This window comes from Setaria viridis, chromosome 2 (assembly GCF_005286985.2).
Source record: "Setaria viridis chromosome 2, Setaria_viridis_v4.0, whole genome shotgun sequence".
Lineage (NCBI taxonomy): Eukaryota > Viridiplantae > Streptophyta > Magnoliopsida > Poales > Poaceae > Setaria > Setaria viridis.
This window is the reverse complement of record NC_048264.2, coordinates 32,411,196-32,435,086: the sequence shown is the minus strand read 5'-3', so window position 1 is coordinate 32,435,086 and position 23,891 is coordinate 32,411,196. Positions and strand designations below refer to the sequence as shown.

The following is a 23,891-nucleotide window of genomic DNA, read 5'->3' as shown; positions in this document are numbered from 1 at the left end:
TGCATGGTATTCGAATCGATTCGTCTGCCTCTCACAGTTTGGGACTACTTGATCGCTAATCTGCACTGAGTAAAGATGGAACACGATGATGATTTTAATATGGATACTTGTTAAGTAATTGCTTGAAAATCATGCTTGTTTAGTATAAGTTGCTAATCTAGACTGGATAAATAACGTATAACATGAGCTAAAATGTTGAAAGTAAGGACTGACTTTAGAAGCTTTGGCATAGAAATCCCCAGAGCCAGAAAGCCTTGCATGTCTAGGTCTCGGTCGTGTCTTTCCGATGGGTCAGTCTTGCTGAGTACTAGTTGCTCAGCCTTGTTGTGGCTAACCTTTTTCAGGTAATAGTTTGGGTGTTGGTGCCACTTGGCCGACCCAGCTTCCTCCAGGCTGGACAGTCGAGTGGGATCCTTCCTCGAACGGCGAAGGAAGGAGTTTTTGATGTCACGATCGGCTCCGTCGTGATGTCATGTATCGATGTCTAGCTTCCGCTAGTTTTTTTTTTTGACTTCGAACCTTGCAAATTTCGGTCTGAATTTCAAAAACTCTGATGTAATAAAATGTGGAACTTGTTGTCGTGATGGAATGTTGTAACCTCTGTACTACTCACCTTCGCGTGAGCGATGCTTCTCGATCCTGTTTATGTGGTTAATCGGATGAAATCCGACGGTCGACCAAGTTGACTTGCTTAAAGTGCATAATCGCGTGTCAGGCGACTTCAATGCATTTTAGTCAGGTTAATTTGGGCGGTTCCGCCACAGTGACCTTGCCACTTGCCTTTTATACAGCAGCAGAGCAAGAAACTCAAGTTTTACATTGTTAAGAGGGACAATAGTGTTAAATTTTCAAAATTTAGTCAAAAATTGAAATTTTTTAATGGAAATTTGCATGGCTGGGGGGTGGGGGGGGGGGGGGGGGTTAGGGGGGCCTTGGCCCCTATGCCCTCTGCCTACGTCGCTGCTTTTATAGTGTGTTGAGGTAATCTATCATAATAGTAGTGCTTTACCTTGTCCATGGTTTTATCTAAAATTGCTTGAAAACAAGGTATTATTAAAAAATTCACAAACAAACAAAAATATTATGAAAAAAAATAAACTCATACTATATCAAAACAACCGGATTACTACATATTATGTCTATACCCATGTTATTGTCGTTCAGCCACGCTAAGCCTCTCACGTATTGCAGCAACATCTTGTCCACCCTCCGTGAGTGCTTTTTTAAGCTAACCTAACCAGTTACCACATGTTAAAAAACATAACTAATTTCAACTTATTATTTTTTGCACCTCCCGAGGATTCCAGCAAGTGCCACATATGCCATTGACTACACTTTGATCCATCTAATAAGATTGATCGCCTAGATTAGATGTAACTGAAAGTTAGAAATATTTATCGTCATCCAAACAAGAAACCATTAGATCAAAGGAAATGAGTCTGGAGACTCTCGATTACGATCCATTCATTTATTTGCCCATCACTAATAATGACCTAAGCCCTACTAGATAGCAACAACCTTGCTATTTGACCAAAAACATGTTCTGAAAAGTATAGTTAATATCTCATAGGCCTCCTGATGATCTAAATCTAGCCTCGGCTACACATGACATGTAAGTTTTTGTGTCTACAAAATTGTGTAAATGTAGATATTTCAGACAGAAGAGGCAAACCAATGGTTGGGATAATGGGCGTAATTTGGAGTGAACATTTAAGGGGTTCCAAATAAGGTGGATCAAAATGAGTACCAATATAGAACCACTCTAAAGGTAGATATGGCTAGATCGTTCTTCGTCAAGTAGCAGCTTGACGATGATAATGAGCTGGACAATCCCATTCCTACACTTAATCTGCACATTTTAGTTTCTTGCAATCTTTAGTTATTAGTGGGCTAAGTAGCAGACCCACCTGTCCTATCCTTTAGTGGGCTTACTATCGAGCTGAAGAAAGCTTTTGAAATTTTTTTTGGTTCTCACGCTGCCTATTGATAAAAAACAGGTTATTTACATATAGGAAGCCTTGAGAAGCAATCACAATATTTAATTTGTATTCTTTAATTTTTAGGTACGCATTCACAAGCAATCAAATTTTAAAATAGGTTCTATTGGGTGGGCATAGCAAAGAACAATGAAATGATACATTTTACGGGGACGTATAGACCTGAGCATAAAAGATATGGCCCGGCTTAGCCTGATGGTCATTTAGGGGCAGGGCATCGCTCTGAATTTGTCAGCCGGCCAGCCCAAAATTTAGTAAAACATTTATTTTCCCATTAAAAATTGTTTGACAGCTCAGTCCGAGCCTAGCCCGATTTTGCCAGTCCAACCCGTATTCTGCTCAGGTCTAGGGATATCCATAGATGTTGTCAAGTGTCAATAAAGCCTATGAATATGTACACTCCTCAAGAACATGAAAACATGTAGAATGCAGATTTCCATTGTGATAGGTCTTTTGTGGTGTGAAACCTAGTATCGACAACAAGAGTATTTATATTTTTAGCTAATTATTCTTTTATAGGTAGATGATTGTGTGTGTCGAGAACGAGAGACCTTCGTGGTGACTTTGTCAATATCAAGATCTACCAGCCTAATATTTCATAGACATTCATGTTGTGCTTTGGGGAAAAAAAAAGTAGATTCGCATTGTGATATTCTTTAAAAAACCATGTATAGAAGAAATTCTCCAAAGAAAACAAACCATGTATAGATGCAAACATTGAGGGGATGTGCATTTCTGTACTGTTTGTGTTGCATATATGTGCACTGGAGGACCTCATACGATTTCCCAATGGATGCTCGATCTCTCGTAGCAAAAGGTTGGGGCCTGAAAGAGCACGCGGAACATACGCAGATTGCCATCGATTACCTCCCAAATCATCTTTTTGAACAGAGAACGCAGCCGAAGAACGGACCAAAGGCCACTACAATAAGAAATCCTAATGGCCGCGCTTGCTATTAATCTACGCACATATTCGCTCTCAGTAGCCGGCAACATGTCCTTTCTCATCGAACCATTGCCATCTCCGCGAAGGAAACCGTGAATGAGAGTTGCTATTTGCTAGCTCCGCTCTAGACGGCCAGCCTGGAGAGGGAACAATGATCGTAGAACAGCAGAACGTACAAGGCGTACAGCTAGCTGCACCTGCATGTTCGTTTGCACTCTGAACATAACCACCGAAGGATCCAAAACTGCTCGTTCAGAAAAAAAAAATCTCAGTCCATCAGGGGCTTATATAAACCCTTGCCAAGCGAACTGTAAGTCTCGCACTCGCAGAGGCACACATTTCACTGTAAAGATGAGGAACACTGCTTCCCTCCTCTCCTTGTTGCTCCTCATCTGCGCAGCTGCGCTGCACGCAGATGCGTCCCAAGAGGCTCAACTGAGAGAGTTCCTCAGGTCTAGGAGGAACAGTCGTAGTGATAAGGGCACGTTTAAGGTGAGTAGCATAGGTAGCAGGGTTGCCAGCAGCCTGCAGAGAACCAGCTACTCCGGCGGCGCTGACCAGAGCGCCCTGAAGGCGGCCGACAAGATCACGTCGCTGCCGGGGCAGCCGGACGGCGTCGACTTCGACCAGTACGCCGGGTACATTACCGTCGACGAGAAGAACGGCCGCGCGCTCTTCTACTACTTCGTGGAGGCGCCGCAGGATGCCTCGTCAAAGCCGCTGCTCCTGTGGCTCAATGGAGGTAAGGATCGAACGCGCGACACGCACATACGTGTCGCATGCCAACACTGTCTCTTACAGGATATCCTTGTTCCCGTTCACAGGGCCAGGGTGCTCCTCGTTTGGCTACGGAGCAATGCAAGAACTGGGCCCGTTCCGTGTAAACAACGACAACAAAACGCTGAGCAGGAACCAGCATGCTTGGAATAACGGTAACTTAGTCAGCTTATATACCCACCTTCAGTTCCCTTTTGTTTAAGTTTGAAAAAAAAATCATTGACAATTTTTTTATTTGAAACTCTAACGGGATAATTTTTTTTAAAAAATGTAGTGGCTAATGTGATCTTCTTGGAATCGCCGGCGGGTGTTGGATTTTCTTACTCCAACACCTCTTCGGACTATGACCTCAGTGGCGATCAAAGGACAGCCGATGATAACTATTTATTCTTGATTAATTGGTTGGAGCGTTTCCCTGAATACAAGAGCCGTCTATTCTACATCTCCGGGGAGAGCTTCGCTGGACACTACGTGCCGGAACTTGCAGCCACCATCCTAATCCAGAATTCGTACAACAGCAAGACAGCTATAAACCTACAGGGCATCTTGGTACCTGAAATTTTTTTTACTTGAAAAGCAACTTGGTTATAATCTGACAACAATCAACCTGGCCTTAATGGATATCCTTTGTTCCTTTTCCTTCCAGGTTGGAAATCCACTTCTGGACTGGAATATGAACTTCAAGGGTAGAACTGACTACTTCTGGAGCCATGGGTTAATGTCAGACGAGGTTTTTACCAACATAACCAGGCACTGTGAATTTGACGACTCAGATAACAATAACGTGGTGTGCATTGGCGCCTATGATGCTTTCGATCCTGGACAGCTTGATCCTTACAACATATATGCTCCAATCTGTGTTGATGCGGCCAACGGAGCATACTACCCCAGTGGCTACGTAAGATTCATAATTTTTCGCTGCAATGAGATTCTTAAATTTGATTCTGCTAAAATTATTGTTCTAGTTAAATCACTAACATTTCCTACACATTACAGTTACCAGGGTATGATCCATGCATCGATTATTACACCTACGCCTACCTCAATGACCCAGCAGTGCAGAATGCTTTTCACGCTAGAATGACAAAGTGGTCAGGATGCGCGTAAGATTTTTTCATTGGACCCATCATGCCGATCTAACATCAGTGAGCTAACAAAATATGTCTTGTTTCACCTCAAACTCATGTGGTTTTTTGCAGAGGCTTGCACTGGAAAGATGCACCAATCTCCATGGTGCCAACAATCTCGTGGCTAATTAAGAAGAAGTTGCCTGTCTGGATTTTTAGGTAATTTATTATTGTGCAAGCAAGGACCATAGAGCAATATATCTGGACATTCGAAATAACACAATCATGCACTTTTTTCAGTGGTGATTTTGATTCCATATGCCCACTCCCCGCTACGAGGTATTCCATCCATGACCTTAACCTGCATGTCACAACTCCATGGCGCCCGTGGACAGTAAACATGGAGGTATGCTTCAATACTGAATGTGCCAACTTTGGAATGCAAGCATTTGGTGCGATATAAATGCATCAACTCTTATAGGATTTGCTGCTTCTTATTAAACTTGTATGAGAACCTCATGCTCCAAAGGGAGCCTTACATATGCACTACAAGTTTGTGAGCTTGAAATTCATTAGTTCTGAATGGCTGTGATTGCAGGTAGGAGGATTTGTTCAACAGTACAAGGGAGGATTCACATTTGCTTCAGTTAGAGGAGCTGGTCATATGGTTCCTTCCTACCAACCTGAGAGAGCACTAGTATTGCTAGACTCCTTTCTGAAAGGGGTGCTCCCACCCTACGTACCGGAGCAGTGATTTCATAAACGGAAGGTCTTGTTGCGCAATGGATAACTCAATAAACAAGAGCTCTGGTTGGACAGAGAGCTGCCTCTGGCACTTGGTGTAACTTTTCTTATTCGATGTTTTATTTATGTGGGTAACTTTGCTTAATGTTGGTTTTACATTTGCTGGTTTGGGTTTAAAATTAAAAGGTTCATGTTCCCTAAGTGGACATGGAGTTTCTGTTTGTATACGACTTGAAAGAAGAGAATATTGTAACGTTTATTTTGAATGTCTACACTTGTGAATATTGTACGCCATTGTGAGACAATGCAATGAACTCTATATAGTCTCTATTCTGTCTTTCAACTAAGCTTATTTTCAGTGAGCGCTCTTTGTCTATGTTGGTTTGGAGATGTCCTATGGAAGCAGACTACTCTCTAGTAGATGCTCATGTAATCTCCTTCAAAGCAAGCCTTCCACTTTCCTTCAACTTTCACATACCTCTTTGTCAAATCTAAAGTGAAACTAAATGTTTCTGTGTCGGATCAGCTTGTAACGAGCAGGTTCATTGCCTTGCCTTAGCGACGGCATATATAGGGCTAGTTTGATGTGGTTTTGGGGGCTCCGGCTTCGGCTCTGACCACTGTAGCGTGGCAGGGTGTCTGAGGAGCCGGAGCCATCCCTGGCTCCTTGCCGGTTTGTGAGGGGAGGGAGAGGAGAGAAAAAAATGACTTGTATGAACAGTATTGCTACAATACGTGAATAGTGAAATGGCAGGAGGAGCCGAGGCCACTCAGAGCCGCACCAAACTGGCCCATAGCAATGTCTCTCGTGAGGATTAATATGGAGTCTGAGGAACTGGTTTCTATAGCTCCAGAAAAACATATAAGATTATGAAGGGACATACTGACATCCACCCTATCTATAAATGACTATGGAAAAGTTGTTGTCAGACAAAACACAAAGTGTTTTTCTAGCTTCTACTCAAAGATAGACTCAGTACAAGAGACTTATTACATGTAATAGAAAAACAATGGACCTGCCAAGCTATAATTGTGTCCTTTGCCAAGGTAATATAACTGAAGCTATCCAGCATCACCTCATGCGGTGTCCCTTCTCGAAACTCTGCTGGAACTTGATCAATTTGCAAATATCTGATGACCTATCAGGATATTATAACCTTGCTCAAAAATCAGATGGCCAACCCTTCTTTCTGGAAATAACAGTCCTGATGGCCTGGAGCATTTGGATAACACGAAATGGAATCATATTTGACAATCAAGATGCCTCAATACAGAGATGCACAGATAACATCAGAAAAGAATTTGCCTTGGTTATCCATCAGACAAAGAAGAAATATCATCCAAACATAGACCTCTGGGCCTCTTCGCTGTTGTAATTTTTATTCGCCATTGTAACTCTCCTTTAGTCCTTTTGTAAAAACTTTTGTCTTCTTGTGTATATATACAATAAAGATGCCTCCATACCGGCTACTACCAGTTTCATAAATACTCTGCCCCTCCTGTTTCATAAAAAGAAGTATTTGTTGATGAGCCTTAAAAGCGGGTATATGGGAGCTACAAGACTTGTACGGCAAGGAGCCTCTAGAGATAAGATGAAAATCAGGTATAGTTATCTTAATGAATTTTACATAATCTCCGTTGTAGTAGCTGGTGCCGCTGGTTGGCGCCTACCATTCAGCGACTGGTTCAGCTCGGCGCTTGATTTGCACGTTGAGAGTGTCGTGTTGCTGGAGCAACCCATAACTTCTTACCGTGTTCTAAACTTTGAATGCTATTTGGTGAAATAGTATACTTGGATTTTTGAAATAAGGGACTTTGAATTGCTGACTTTTGAAATAATTCAAAATATATATACATATCAGATTGTTTTCTAGTACAGTTAAGAAACTACATATTCTTTGCCGCATGTAAGAAACTGCACCTTAATGCGGTTGTACAAACAATAACACATTTCAAGACATCTATGTTTAAGAACTACACATTTCAGACAGTATGTAGAAAACTGCACATTTAGTGGTACCCACTATAAAGAAAAACTACAGGTTCTCGCATTGCATATATTAAAATGTACAGATTTAAGTGGATGAATGAAAATCTAAATGTGTCATCCTTTCATAAATTTGTTTAAATGTGTTATCTTTTAATGAAAGGTGCCCTGATATGTGTAATGTTCTATTAATATGTCAATGCTTTTCTAAATTTATTTTTCTTGTAGCAACAATTTTGTGAACAATGCCATGGCGCAAACTATTTTTCAAAACGGGCCATGTCTTGATGAGGTAAAAAAAACAATTCAACGGTAAACATCCAAATGGCCACCTCGTCCGTCCAGCCGGCCAAATCACAGTGGGGCTCATGGCAACTGGCATCCCTCCAAAGACACCCTACCAAGCGGCACTGGTTGAAAACTTCTCATCCAGTGCAGGATCAACAACAGAGACAACGAAAATGAACGGCATCGAAGCATATCAACTCTCTCCCCCAAAGTTTGCCGCGACATGCAGGACAATAACAACAAGAGCCGGCTCAAACTCTGAAGTCTGAAACTGTACCCAAAAGATACTTTGGGAAGCATGTGCTTGTCTCGGAGTCGCGCATTCAAAGCTCGCGTGCCTATATAAACCTTCTCCAATGTGTGAAGCGTATCGAAGATAATCTTTTCTCATTAAGAATTTAAGATGAGGATCGCTGCTTACCTGACTCACCTAATCCTCCTGCTTCTGGTCTCTGTGGGCTGTGGCTGTGTTGCACGCTCATGCGTCACAGCAAGCTCAACTTGAGAAATTCATCTTGTCCAGAAGAGCTACCAGAACTAGCAGCAGTGAGGCTAGTCTACATGGGTCTGGTGTCAGTGCATGTCAGGAGCAGCCTCCAAGCAGGGTACTCAGGCTCCGACCAGAGCGCTGTGAAGGCGGCCGATAAGATCCCGGTGCTGCCAGGCCAGCCGGAGGGCGTCGACTTCGACCAGTACGGCGGGTACATGACCGTCGACGAGAAGAACGGCCGCGCGCTCTAGCTTCTACTACTTGGTGGAAGCGCCGCAGGATGCGTCGTCGAAGCCGCTGCTCCTGTGGCTTAACGGAGGTCTGAAATAGATTGCTTGCAATGCGATTTGATTTGCATGATGCCACATTGCCATGGTTCTCTGATCTTACTTGTTATGTCATTTGCGACATATCCATGCATGGTACGGTGCAGGGCCTGGATGTTCGTCGCTTGGGTTCGGAGCAATGCTAGAGCTGGGTCCATTCCGCGTGAACAACGACAACAGAACACTCAGGATAAACAAGTATGCCTGGAACAAAGGTTCTGTATTTACAACACTGATCAAGCATCTTTGTTTCGGAAACTATAAAGGTTCAACGAAGTTACAAACTAACTCATGAAAATTGCAGAGGCTAACGTGATCTTTCTGGAGTCGCCCTCTGGTGCCGGATTTTTCTACTCCAACACATCATCTGACTATGATGAGAGTGGCGACTCCAAGACCGCCGAGGATGCCTACATATTTCTCGTCAACTGGCTCGAGAGGTTCCCTGAGTACAAGACGCGGGCCTTCTATATCTCTGGGGAGAGCTATGCTGGCCACTACGTTCCACAACTAGCTGCCACCATCCTTAGTCACAACTTGTACAACAACCGAACGATCGTAAACCTTCAAGGCATCTTGGTACGGTTTCTTCTTTCTCTGTCTTGTTCATAGCATACCAAATTCCAAGGAAAGCTTGTTTCTTCTTCCTTTGAAGGTTGGCAACCCATATCTGGATCAGTATAAAAACGTGAAGGTCGTATCTGTAACTGATACATAAATGTTGCATCAACAAATTTTTAGTGGGGATTTCGATGACATATGCCCACTCGCCGCCACAAGGTACTCTATCCAAGATCTGAACCTGTTAGTCACAACACCATGGCGTCCATGGACAGCAAACAAGGAGGTAATAAGTGGACTCTGCATAATAACATCTTTCAATAATATTTCTACTTGCTGGACAAATAACTTCAATGATGGCTACAGGTGGGAGGCTATGTACAGCAGTACACAGGAGGCTTCACATTTGTTTCTGTGAGGGCCTCTGGACATATGGTTCCATCTCACCAACCTGAGAGAGCACTCATATTGCTCCATTCTTTCCTCAAAGGGGTGCTCCCTCCTTATATACAAGAGCAGTGACTTATACTCGGAAATATTGCTCATCATCAGTCAAAAGCCAGCACGAGGAAGGAGAGGACTAGGAGGACCAGAAAAGACCTAGGATGATTGGCCTGGGACTTCAGGGCCGATCAACCTAGCTCATTCCAAGGCCCAGTCGACCTCCTGTTTCTTCAGCGTGAAGTCTATGATGATGTCTAGGGTTTTTTCACCGACATTGACCTAGAGCTGCCACCTATTGGAGACTATAAATACCCCCTCATGGACTTCAAGGAAGAGGAGTTGGAGAGAGAGGAGAAAATACCATGCAAACACCATCCACCGCCACCACAAGGAGAAAAAAACAGAGAGAAAATTGGATCTAGGAGAAGCCACGTGAAGCGGAGCACCAGAGGAGGGAGAAACCTTCCAAGCCAATAGGCTTGGAGGTACCCAGGCCGATCGGCATGGGGCTTTTCTGCCCCCGTTCGTTGTCGTCTTCGGTCCAGTTGATCTACAGGCCGATCTTTACCCAGAATTCTGTCAAGATGTGTAAGATCATGGGGTAAAGTCTCTGTTTGTCCTCGAGGTTGTATGGAGATCTTGATTTGTAATCATTGAATCTCTTGTTTAAGATCTGTTTGTTATCTATCATATCTTAATAATGCTCTTTCATGTAATGGCTGGCCAGCGCTACTTCGGGTTGCTTATTTGCTTACCTAGAACGATCATCATGCCGTGTTCTTTTCATTCAATAACTAAGTACCCTCATGTGGTGACAACGTGCGAGAGGGAAAGTGTTGAGCATGGTTCACAGCCACTCACGATAACACTTAGATTTAGTTCTTTCATGCATGGCGATTACATCTACAAGTGATCCTAGATCCCTAGGATAAGCATTTTATCCATCTTGTTTACATCCATACTCTCTATCCGCTTTAATATAAATCACTAGTTCTTTTGTTAGTTCAATCTTATCATATACAAAGAACATTCGATTACATAGATTAGTGCTTATTTAAGCGTGCAAATTCATAGATTGATAAACCTTAGGGGATTACTCTAAGGGAAGAGCTACAACTGATCCGTACGCTTGCGGTTCATAAATTGGCATGCTAAATGCCGTCAACACTCATAGTAGCACGGTCCATAATGTGCAACTTATTGAAAAGCATTGTAACTAATAGCAACTAAGAATGTCATGGTTTAAATCTTAGAAAATATTTGTGGTACTAATTATTATGTTAATCAAGTTTTAAATTAGGTCCTTTTAAATCAAACATGCACAATGTAAAAAGATATGACCATCATCAAACCCTATCAAGCCGATGTTTATAGCTTAGGCAGGGCCAATCACATGCACCTAGTGATCACCATTTTTCAAAATATAGCATCATATCATTTCCCATTTTTGAATAATCTAACTTTTGTCTGAGTCATTGTCCCGCCTTTTGGGTACCAAGGTAAAATGAGCCATGTAATACGTGGTGGCTAATAGTATGTACCACAGAGGGAACTTTTCCATGGGAGGATGAAGAAGCAAATGACGCCGCGATAGAGGAAACCTTGTGCACCTATCATTTACATCCCTTGTTGAAATGAGCTATGCAAAAATCATGTGTTCTCTCATTGATAATTGAACCCTTGATATCCAAAGGTGGAAAGATCACGCATCATCATTCACAAATTAACTATGGGTTACAGAGAATGGGGCTAGAAAGATGCGGCGGGGCTGGACCGGAGAATGTGCATCGTCGTTGTCATTGATGCTAGGATAGTGCTAGAGAATGTGTGTCAGTGTCATCTTCAGATCATTGAGGAGAAAGCACATTGGAGTAGGAGTCAGGGAAAAGAGAAAAATGGTTCTGTAGCACTGAAAGATCACTGTTTTTGGAAAATACCATCGAAAGATCACCATCACGTGAAATACCACCGAAAGAACTAACCGTTATCTAAAAATAGCATTCCGTCACGTTTTGAGCTCACACCGTGAACCCCATCGAGCTCCAGCCTGAAAAAAAAAGGACGGGTGATCTCCACTTCGAGTTGTTGCTCCCTAGGCCCGTCACGTGAGCTGCGCCATGCCATGCGCTGCCGCCAAGCTCCATGTGTCATCCAATCCATGTGCCGCCGCCAAGCTCTACTCGTTGCAATGTGAAGCTAGACCTTGATCTCCACTCCGAGCTGCTGCTCCCGTCACTAGCTAATTCCCTTCCTCTTCTCATGAACACACACAGCAAGCAGCCAGCCAAGAACCAGCACCAAGCCAACCCCCTTCCTCTCTGCTTCCCTCCCCACCAAGCTAGAAGCAATAGCATCTCACGCCATCCTTGCCTCCACCGCATCTTGCAGCTCTCTCTGATTTCTAATTCCAATCAGCAGCGCCAAATACAACATTACACAAGTTGCTCCATCTCCAAAACTCAAAGCTTCAGAACCAACAACAGCCTCCTACACCTACAGGACATGGCGGCCTGAGCATCGATTCCCTTGGGCTGCACGCCCGTATGGTGCCTACGAGGTCGCCAACCAGGCCGGAATCGCCTCTTCATTCTGCTCCACTACTGTGCGAAGGACCCCGAGGACAAGCCCCACTTTGGCAGGAAACGCACGAGGACGGTAGTGGCAGCCGAGCAATCCACGATGCTGCATCAGCTTCAAAGCAAGCTCTCAGCGCCGCTGCTTGCGCCTTGGCTCTGTTCAAGCTCCGCAGCGGCGTTGCTTGCGCGAAGCTCCAGGACCTCGACGAGGCGCGCCACCACCCAGCTCCGACGAACACGCCGCCTCCTCAAGCTCGCACCACCTTCGAGTTCCGCCCTTACCCTGGGCCTGCTGATGTACACCGCCTAACTCCTGCTATGCTGATTTTCTTCCGCTGGCGCTCAGGGAAGGAGGAGGGGACGAGATTGCCCGCCGGCGCTTCAGCGTGGGAAGAAGGGGAGAAGCTGCACGGGTCCATGTAGGGGTGGTAAAGGGCCATAGCAATAAGTATTCGGCTCAATAAAGGTCGGATCATAATACTATATGGTTTTGAGCTAAAAATAAATAGGGCTAAGTTGGATTGTGAAGAATGCATGAGTGCCATGATCCATTACCACTCCAAGGTTCACGGTGTTGGCTCCCAACTATGATGGAATGCTATTTTCAGATGACAATTCATTTTTTTGGTGGTATTTCGACGGTGATTTTTCAATGGTATTTCACGGAAACGGTGATCTTTTGATGCTATGGAACTAATTTTCCCAACTAGAAAATGTGCACCCTCTTCATCAATGCCTGAGCGGAGATGTTGCGATGGCGGTAAAGCTCTGGTGAGATGCAGGCTAGAGTTAACTAGGGTTTTGGGAAGGAAAGGGAAGTGGGAAGAGGCCTATATATGTTTACAAATAAGCATATGACAGACAACCAAATATTTAAAAGTTGTCGTGTTTGCTTTAACAGATATGTCTTTTTATCATCGGTGATGTTGGAAATATGTAATAAATATGAAATTAGGTAAACACAACATGTAATGCTCGGGGGCAGAGCTCGCAGCACACGTTCATGACCAAATTGTGTTTCAGATAGCCCTAGATGTTCAGAACAATACATCAAGATGTTCATGCTTAATTATCAGTTGTCATCCTCGCAAAATTCTTTCATTCAGCCTATCATCGTCGCAAAAGCCTCCAGTTAGTTTGCAAGATGATATGGTACTTTTGGAAGGGGGGTTCTATTCTTCATCATGTACATTTTTATTCAGTTGATTTATGAAATTTTTACGTTTTCTAGCATTGACCATCTTGCTCGTGAGGTTTTTTGTGACCGTTTTAATTTGAATAAAATGGCATATCAATAGACGGTGATTAACATGTAAATGAGGTCAATCATGCAGTTTAAGTTTAGCATTGGTTACGAAAACGTGACAAATTATTTAGTTCTAGGAAAATGTGAGGAATATGGTGACATTTCTCGATTTGAATTTTTAAAAAAAATGAATGCAAGGCATCTCGCTAGAACATGAACATCAAGATCTTGGCTTGGTAGAGGTGTTGTGATTCTTCTTCTTTTTCTGCTCATAACAACCCACAAGTATTTAACTAGTTTTAGACGATAGAGATATAAATTTGTGTCCCTTAAAATTATTAGCCTACCTAGGACATGGGTTGATGGACAAGTTCACATCAATGTAAATAAAATGGATATGAACTAACAACTGATCAATTACCCATTAGTGTCTTTGTGAACTCATTGCCAAAAGTTATTAAGATGGGTACATTGCTGTCATAGTCCGTTCTTATGGTTGCCGCCCACTCTGGTGGTCTAAACTTGTATAAATATGTGTCTTATGTCACCTACAGTATTAGGCTTTAGGTACGACGATTCCCCCACTTAACAATCTATTACCTCAAGTATCCCTTCGTAGGTTGCTGAGTACAAAACACCGACACTATCTCATCCTCTCACTAAAATGTTGGTTCAATTTACTCCCTTCTATCGATACGGGCTTAAATTTAAAGTAGCATACGTGGACATTATTTTGACCGGTCTAATCTGTTTAGACGTATGATGTGGAAAGCTTGGGCCACGGTTGACCTTGCGGCCATGACACGGCTAGCCAAACCAAGCCCTTTGCCCATCAAGCGCCCAGCCGAGCCGGTTCGGCCCATCTCAAGCGCGGCGCGCCTGCTTACGCGGACGACGGGCAAATAGATAACTGCGAGTGATCGGTCAGGGCAGCGGCAGCTCGGCCGTGGCATTCGCGAGGCGCACTCCTGGACCCATTTTACATCCTAAAGCTAAATTTTAGTCGGCTAAAAATTAGCACTGATGATCCAAACGGTGAGGTTCAAAACTAATGTTTCTGATGGATCTAATTTTAGACACGAACGACAAAAGACCGAAATACCCACCCACTAAAATCTTACCATTTTCTCATACACCTCTCAAGAGAGATATGATGAACTTTTACCAATAAATAGGTTAAAAATAACTCTGGCTTTAAACAAGACTAATATTAACCAATTAAAATTTAAACTAAACTTTAGATTTAGTCCAAACAGGCAACCGAACAACCCACACTACACACTAGTGCAAAACTCGAGCCAAATCGAATAGCAGACACCAGGATTTCATTAGCTTATTGTTCTGCTTCAAGGTCGCATACAGCTCCAAGCCATCAAAAATTCTTTTTGTCGCTGAATCCGACAGACCGTGGCGAGTCAATAGGTGTCTCGGACTCCCGGTGGCGCTAGGCGCTAGATCGTGTAACAGTAACGCACTTTACATAAGCAGTCACTGCATCTAGATCACCTAAGAAACCATCGTCGTCTACCTTCTTCATCTTCTTCTACCAAGAGCTACACCTAACAGCCTAGTACCTGCAGGCTCCAGCTTCGGCCGAGGCGCGCCGGCAGTTCAGTTCAGCTCAGCTCACTTGCGGCTGGCTGCCGTAGAACGGGTAGGCGCCGTAAGCCGGAGCAGCGTACATGCCAGGGTCAGGGAATGGCGCCGCAGGGTAGCCATAGCCGTTGTAGAACGGGGACGCCGCGTAGTACATCCCGTTATTCCACTGGTTGCCGTTGTCGCCCCTAAACTGTGAGCAGGAGATGTGTCAAGGTTCTTGCCTTCGTTATGCTGCAGAGTTATAGAGTCTGATTGCTGGAACTATCACTCAGAGGTAGTTTTCTGTACCTGCTTGTTTGCTGGGTTGCGGCCCCATGAAAGGCGCACGGTCTGTTTGCCAATGGTGCTTCCATTTAGTCCTTGCAATGCATCTTCTGCATTCTTTCTGAAACAGTAATAATGGCAACAATATATAAGATATGTCTTCAAGGAAAATTGATCAGATACCACAAGAAGCAGGGGCGATTAGGCTGATGCAAAACAGGTTATCTTGGGAATTGAAAATGTGAAATTTATGGGTTCATACCTCTGAGCAAATTGCACGAAGCCACATTGTTTCCCGACTGGAATCTTTACGGAAGATATTTCTCCATACTGGGAGAAGGTCTGCCTAAGGTCCTCTTCACTAACATTTGGGTCGAGCCCGCCAACAAATACCTATTTATGTTCAAACAACTGTGATGAAAAGAGAAAAAAGAAATTTGACTACATGAGCCATGAGTTTCAGGGAATGAATATGTACTCACAGTTGTGTTTGTCAAGTCTCCTCCATCTGATCGAGCAGATGAACCATTTGATCCAGTAGTACCTAAACCGGTACCATTTTTTAAAAAAACTTAGAAGTACACTACCACCATTATAGCGTTATCCAAAAAGTGTATATGGTTCTCAAAGAAAAATTTATTCATATTAACCATAGCAATTCACAAGCTAAGGCTTTGTTCAATCATCATTCTTAGGTCTAAGTAAATCACTGATCCCATGGGCTATATTAAGTTATCAACTCGTCTCAGTATTTTCTAAAGCATTCCCTACCTTCTAATGTAAAAGGAGCTAAATATGAATCGTTCGTACATCAGGTTAAAGTCTCTAAGTATCTGCTGAATTAATCAAACAATATCCTCCGTTTCAATTTGAATTTACAAAACTAAGCTACCAGAACAAGATCATATCATTCCTAGAACAGAACAGAAAGAACAGAACAGCCATAAAAAGAAAGAATAAAACGTTATACTAAATGCCCCACTTTATTTAAATGATGTTTCTTTCTTTTTGACTGGCAAATGATGTATTAAACTATGGGGAAGGACCTTATACATGATAAGAACGAAAACAGAGGGGCACTTTGTTAGCAGTTGAAACTTGAAAGGCTAGTCAATTTGATAACAAAAATGAAAACAGTCAGAGTATAAGAGAATTTTTATAATAAAAGACAAAAGAGATGCTAAAGGCCGGAGTAATGTGTGAAAAGGTAGTTTCCATTTAATTATCCAGGAATGCTTAAGTCAGCAGAAAATTGCACCATAAAGTAATCAATAGCCAAATTCCGGTACCATAGATATGAAATTCAACTTAAGTCATATGAAAAGTGATAAGAGGATCTCAATAGTGTCCAAACTCCAAACTACCATTGAAACAATAAAAAATTAATTCATTTAGGATCTATGTAGTTTTAATTTCCAACAGGTTATATAGGAAAAAAAACAAAGAAACAGTAACAGGCATAAACTATACTACAGAGACAGAGGGTTTGACGGTTTGTGAAAGAATATCAGTGTGAAGAAATAGTAGGTATGGAAGTTAGAAGATATAATAACTGAAAAACTTGTAACTGAACCTGATGATTTTCTGGGAGTTGCAGGGCCTATTCTCATGGGCCTAGAAGAGCAATACACACCATTCATCTCAGTCATGGCATGTGTCTTCTCACTGTCATCTCCAAACCTCACAAAACCATAGCCCTTGGATCTGCCAGTGTTAGCATCAATAACAACTTTGGCACCTTTGACAGAGGAGTACCTGCTGGAGAAAGTCTCCAGTAATGTGGCATCATTGACATCAGAAGCAAGGTCGCCCACGAATATGGAATGATCCGAAGCAACATCTGAGCGCCTATCTCCCATGCTAAACGATGCCCAATTTAACCTAAAAGGTTGGTCGGTATTTGGCATTATATGACCAGAAAAACCTTCAAGAACTTTTTCAGCTGCACCATGGCTGTAGAACTCAACAAATCCATATCCTTCCGACTGTCCAGTCTGCTTGTTGCGAATAACTTTAATGGCCACAACCTACAAGGTATGAAAGGTATTAGTGCAAGTTTGGACTTTGGACATTCAAATAAACAGAAAAGGATGCTGAATTGCTTCAGAAGATACGCTTCAGTCAACACACTAAATATCCACCGAACTAATAAAGCAACACAAGAATTGAGTTTTAGTCAGCAGCTAAGCAAAAAGTACAAGATAAACATGTCCATTTACACCCAAGGTTGCCATGTTTCACCAAACCCTTCTCCAGGGTTCCGATATTTCTTCATACTTTCATTTAATACTATGGTAATAACACTTTTTCCACTATGGTAATATGCCAGCATTATTAGTTTTATTTTCCATTCAATCTGCTTGATGCACGAGTTCATTCAAGCCGTGGCATCGGTTATGTGGGTGTCATCATTGTTTACTCCAAATAAATGAAAGCGTATTAGTATTAAGCAAGTTTTATCATAAACAAACACATCATAATCACCAAAAACTACAAACGAAAAAGCACAGAAATCTAAAAGTAAATCTACCAATCCAGACTGCAACAGATGTACAGCGATGGTACATCACGGCCACGGGCCGACGGGCGTGCTCTGCTAATATACCGCGACCCACCCATGACCAATGAACCTTGTACATGAAGCCGAATATTTTCGCAGAGCAGTACAGAAGGCGGCAGCACCTCCGCAGCCAATCTAACGAGCTGAGGTTGCCCAGCGGGCACTGGGCACTGCCAAGTTTCCAGTTCCAGCTCGCAGATCATGCCTGCCGTTTGCCTAGCGGTTGCTCAGCCGTTTCCTTTTTCAGCACAGTGACGGACCGACTGACCCAATCATATGTACCCACATCTGCCGCTGCAACTACCTATGCTCGTTTGTCAGATCCCTCTCTCTCTCCTACCTCGCGCAGCCCAAGAAACCAAGCACATTTTGGAAACGAACGAACGCATCAAAATGCCATTTTTAGTTCGCTGAGACACAACCGAACACAGCTTGGTGCGTGTCACACAGGCTTGTCACATCAAGAAAAGAAAGATTCATGGGCGAGTGGGAAAGAAACTTTAGTTTTTGTTTTGTTTTTTGTGGAGCTGGCTCGGGGACAGCATGGCCATGGTCAAGATCTGGGCTTGTGAGGGCGCGCGCGCATCCGTGCTCACCTCGCCGGTGTAGCCGAAGCAGCTGTGGAGGTAGTTCTCGTCCATCCAGTAATGGAGGTCGCCGACCCAGACGGTCTTGTTCTCCTCCTGGCCGGCCTGATGCGGCGCGGGGGAGCCCAGGGCGACGGCCGGCACGAGCGCCGCCCGCGGCGGCGGCGGCAGCGGCGCAACGGCGTGGAACGGCACGAAGTGCGCGGGCGCGAACTGGGGCGGCGCCGGCGCCATCTGGTGCGGCGGCATCACCATGGCCGCGGCCCCTGGCGGCGGCGCGAACGGCATGGCCACCCAATGGGGCGGCACGACGGCCGCCGCCGGCGGATGCGGCGACCCCACCACCACCTGCTGCGGCTGCGGCTGAGGCTTCTGCACGTCGCCCCCGCCATTCACCGCCGCCGCCTGCATGGTCCCTCACTTCAGCCGCGCACCGGAGAAGAGAGAGACAGGGAGAGATAGAGAGAGAGGGGTGTGGCTCTGCCGAGAGAAGAGAGAGAAAATTTGGAGGCGAGTGGAGGGAAGAAGAGGAGCAGGAGCAGCTCGCGGGAGGGGTTGGGGAGAAGCTAGGCTAAATAAAGCAGGCAGCGGCGGGGGATATGGGGGAGCGGCAGCCGTCCGATGCGGCGCGTGGATGGCTCCCCGGCCGTCGATCCTAGATTTTGACCGGATCCACGCCGATGTCGGCCTGACCCGGCCCCTGCGGGTTACACGTAAGAGTCGTTTCTGACTTTCGATTAGGGTGCGGATGGGCATGGAGCCAGGGAGCGGTCGAGATGATAACGATAAAAACAAATAATAATTTTTTAGTTGGTGAATATATTCAGAGTGAGAAAACATGCAGAGACGTAGAGTGAAAAAGCTTGATTTTTGCCAGGAAAATGAAGTTTTCTGTTAGAGATGACGAGCATGCAAGGCAATGCAATATCTATTATTAGATCATATGCATGTTGGATTTGTTATTAGTGAACCTGAACCATAGAAAAGAGGAGAGTTTCGAGGGTTTAAAAAAGAATCCTTTAGCCTTAAACCGCAATGGGCGCTGTAATTAGCTTCCTTAGTTTATATGCGGAACAAGGTGAGATGATAAAAAAAAATTAGCCTTAAACCGCAAATGTGAGCATCAGGATTCACTTTATCTGGGAGGTTCATCTGTATGACCATATCCAGTTATCTACCTCTGCTCACTGAAAACACTGAAAGAGACAAGTTGCATTGGACCAAAATCTTCAAGTTCTTACTGAATCTGCATCTACTGCACACAGGTTTAACACTCACATCTGAATAAAGTAAGAAGTAACCAACCGGCCATAGTGAACACCCCTTGCGCGTTTGCCGGATGATATGCGTCGGAGCCACCACACGCGCTACTGCCGGAGGAAACAACCGGCTGAGGCCGCTGCAAGTTGCACCCACAGATTCAGCCTCTAGCACTTGTCCACATTCCGCCACGGACAAGAACCCTACCATCATCATCGCATAAAAGAAAACGGGGCGCGGATCACACCCGGCGGCCGAGGATAACACCACATGTCAGGGCCGGCGTTCCACGGCCCTGCACAGGCGAGGCGCCCCGGCCAGCGTATGGCGCCGCGAGTAAGCGGCCAAAGCTGCCCGGCTGGGCGCACCTGCAGGCAGGCCCTTGCGCTGGCGTCAGGTCGCCTGCCTGCCCCGGGCGCCGGCCGTGTTGAGTGGGCAGTAGAATCTTAGAATCTCCATCTTTTCCCCCAAGAGTGTGAGTGTGTGTGTGTGGGGGGGGGGGGGGGGGGGGGGGGGGGGGGGGGGGGGGGGGGGGGGGTTTGCTCATTGCAGTTGGCGCCCGGTGCCAGCAGGGGCAAGCGAGCAAGCAAACAACATGGAGCATGTGGGGTGCGAGCGAATGGCAGCGCGGCTTTGCAAGTTGCAATGTGGTCGTCTGGCCTGTCGCTTCGCATTTCAGCTGGCTTCAAATGATTTCAGGCAGCAGGCATGGGGGCAGCCAGTGATGGATGAGGAGCCTGTTCGCTTCAGCTTATTCAGCTAACAATGTTTTTCTCTCACAACAAATCAGCCATTTCAGCTTTTCAGCCAGCTTATAAGCTGAAGCGAACAAGCTCAAAGGTGGTGGCGTCGTGTCTGAGCTTTGAGATGGGAGGAGCCGAGGAGGATTCTTCATGGTAAATGACTTGCAAATGGTGACGCCGGTGATAGAATGGGAGCTGAAGGAAATTATTTTTATCTGTTTTGTGGTCAGGCTGCAGTGATGCTGTCCTGTCCTCTGTCTGAGACTCTGAGGTTTCCGCCAATCAGAAAAAAAAAAGGACGGGACGCCATGCAGTGGGCCTAATGCGGTGGGCCTGTTAGTGTAATTACGTGCGTGGGCCAAATCTGAAGTCCAAACCATGTTAAATGACTTGCCTTTGTTGTTGTGTGGCAACGTCAACGCCCCTCCTATTTGATTCTTCATCGCTCTATTTCTTTTTATTAGAGTGTGTTTGGTTTGTAGGGGCTCCTAAAATTCCTGTCACATCGAATATTTAGGTGCTAATTAGAACTAATTACAAAACCAATTGCACAAATGGAGGTTAATTTGCGAAATGAATCTATTAAGCCTAATTAGTTCATGACTTGACAATGTGATGCTACAGTAAACATATGCTAATGATGGATTAATTAGGATTGATAGATTCATTTCGCGAATTAGCCTCCATCTGTGTAATTAGTTTTATAATTAGCTCATATTTAGTTCTCCTAATTAGCCTCCAAAAATTCGATATGACATGAATTTTAGTCCGAACTAAAGATCCAAACACCCCCTCACACTGCAACAGAACAGGGCTAGCTGCAGGCCTGCAATGCAGCTGCAAGCGTGCAGTAAATTTACACGGCCGGCCAGCACCGTGCCATCCCATACTCTCTCTCGGTCCAGTTAGGAAATGCAGTACAGTACATCAGTCGACCACAGGTCTTGGAAGTGTCCATCGCCATCAGTTCATATTATACGAAAAAGGGAAGAGGCTGCCATATTAGAGATTTGCCGTGTCCTTTGTTCTCTCAGCTAGCTCGTGCACAAAAATGATTCTTCTGTTTCCTCTGCTTTGTTGGTTGGTTGGCTCCTGAGTCCTGAGGCGATGGAACTTCCTCGTGTTGGCGGCTATACCTGCCCTTCCTTTCCTCTGCACTTTTTTCCCAAACTGCTAGAAAACCCAATTCTGTTCTTGGAATGCACAAAGTTCTTGACCCGTATACTAGTCATACGTTACGCACATTCGAAAAAACTGTAAAGCAAGCGTTTTCAGCAAACTTTGGAGTTAAAAGGAGCCTAACACTGCTACTTACGGAGAAACTCCGGTACCTTGGACATCTCGCTCTAAGCCGTCCCTTTTTCCCCCCAATGTAAGGTCTCCTTGGAGCATTTGGCACTCCGTGTTAGGCTGTACTATACGATGGCCGGCTGCCTCTGCTTCTGCCTGCATTTTTATACGCCCAGTTGCTTCAGGGACGCATGCGATCGACGGTCCAGAGAGGGGCGGCCGCCGGCCGGCCAGTGGAGATCTTCCATTTTTCTCGCACGGCTTGACCGTGCATGATGCAACCCTGGACGGTGAACGTTGCGACGGCGGACGGCTGACAGCACGTAGGAGGGTCAAAGACGGGCACGGGCCAGATTCCAAGTGCTGTCAACTTTTTGGAATATTCCTCAGTACCTAGGAAAAAACAAGTGGAGAGCTCCACAGTGGGAGGATCTCTGAACTCTGATGTACTACACTGCTTTCCGCGCGCGCCATCAGTTCAGACTTCAGAGATACTGTCCTAGGATTCCTCCTTGCACCGAGATTAGTTGTTTAACTCTTTATTCAGTAAGGGGTTAAACCGCGGTCTATTGTAATCATTGTTGCTGGTACGGTGACAGAATCATGCATGTGTTTTTTCTTCTTCTGAAAATGCATGTTTTCTTTGGAGGACAGGGACAGCAATTTAGACTACGGGCTAATTTGGAAATACCCCACCGGCTTCCCATATTTTCCCGGGGCAAGCTCCCCTGGGGCAACTTGCTGCAGCTTTTGGAAGTCCACAGGACGTGGAATCATACCCGCTTCCATGCATTTTTCACGGGCAAGAAATCCGCGAGGCATCAGGTCGGGAGCGCTTCCCCCTCCACCGACCCGCTCAATTCGCAATGCCGCTGCCTTCGCTCGCGAGGTGCTGCTACCTTCGCTCGCTCAGGACGTGGAATCAAAGCAACAGAAAAATCCCCGCTCGGGGTTCCCTTCCCTAGGATAGCTGCCTGTTCCCAAACTAGCCCTACATGTGTATCTAACCATGAAGTGAAATGCTTCATGTGCCACTCATTTGTACCAACGTTAACACGTCATAACCAGACAATTTATGCGCCATTTGTACAACCACGCACGCTCACCCTATAAACGTAAGCATACGCATCCTACTTCTCTAGATATTAATGAGAGATTAACCTCGCAAATCTTGATATTAATGAAGTTACATAGCTATATCTCACTGCCGAGTGACATGTTGCTTACCACTAAAAGGATATTAACTAGAATGTAAGTATACATTTTAAGTTGAGAACTCGAACGAAAGTAGATAGATGCCACTACAGGTAACCTAAGCAGCCTCTAGTCATAGGCCATGTATGGCCCGGCACTTCATCTCTGGCCAGCGCGATCGTCGTCAGCCTTTACTCGAAATTAGTGGGAAACCGAGGCTAACATGACAGAGTTATGAACAGAATGACTTTTTATACACGGTGCACATAGGCTGTATGAAACCTGACTAACTCTTTTTTAAGGGGGCAAGAAGCCAACCTGAACGATTTCATTCATATACTAAGTTGTTGTATATAAATTGGCCTGAGTATGGGGTACAAAGGGAGAGCAAGACATAAGAGCTACGCTACATGGAACAGAAAGCATTGCATCCATATTCACTGAGCACTCTCATGTATACAGTAACAGGGGAAAAAAACAAAGAAACTAAACTCGCATGTGTACATCCACGACCACGAGAAGCTTTTCTCTGTCGTCGACTCCCAAGCACTCGAACGAAGAAACGACGATGGAAACTGTAGATACATTGATATGATCCCTTCAGCGGGTGTTCCCTGCAATCTTGTTGCCGATCCCTGGGCTATGCCCAGGCGCCGTAGGCCGGCCGTCGGTGGTCGCCATCTTCGTCGCCGTCACCGTGAGGCTTGCGCGGCCTTGCACCGGGGGAAGGCAGCCACCCGCGCATGCTTCCCCGCCCGTGCAGGCTTCCTCCGTCATCAGCCTCCTCGCCTCGCCGGACGCCGCGCCGCTGGACATGATGAGCATTGCGATCACAATGCACGCCCACGACACATTGAGACCGGACATCTAAGCACACGCGAGTATGCGAGTTGTGCGCGTGCGCTCGAGGAGGAAGGATGCCAACTTGCCAAGAGAGGACTGTAA

General features: G+C 45.1%; 1 protein-coding gene and 1 pseudogene across 1 annotated transcript; one reads left to right on the top strand and one right to left on the bottom strand.

Moving 5' to 3' along the window:
• Positions 1-3,294: 3,294 nt before the first annotated feature.
• Positions 3,295-9,340, top strand: LOC117844278 (serine carboxypeptidase 1-like; annotated as a pseudogene).
• Positions 9,341-14,757: 5,417 nt separating this feature from the next.
• LOC117845259 (polyadenylate-binding protein RBP47) lies at positions 14,758-19,008 on the bottom strand. Its single transcript, XM_034726229.2, has 6 exons — positions 18,469-19,008; positions 16,886-17,339; positions 15,795-15,856; positions 15,575-15,705; positions 15,337-15,433; positions 14,758-15,238 (listed from the first exon to the last, which is right to left on the bottom strand). Exons 1-6 carry the CDS (start codon positions 18,868-18,870, stop codon positions 15,071-15,073), a joined length of 1,314 nt encoding a protein of 437 aa, XP_034582120.1. The 5' UTR covers positions 18,871-19,008; the 3' UTR covers positions 14,758-15,070.
• Between the last annotated feature and the right edge of the window lie 4,883 nt (positions 19,009-23,891).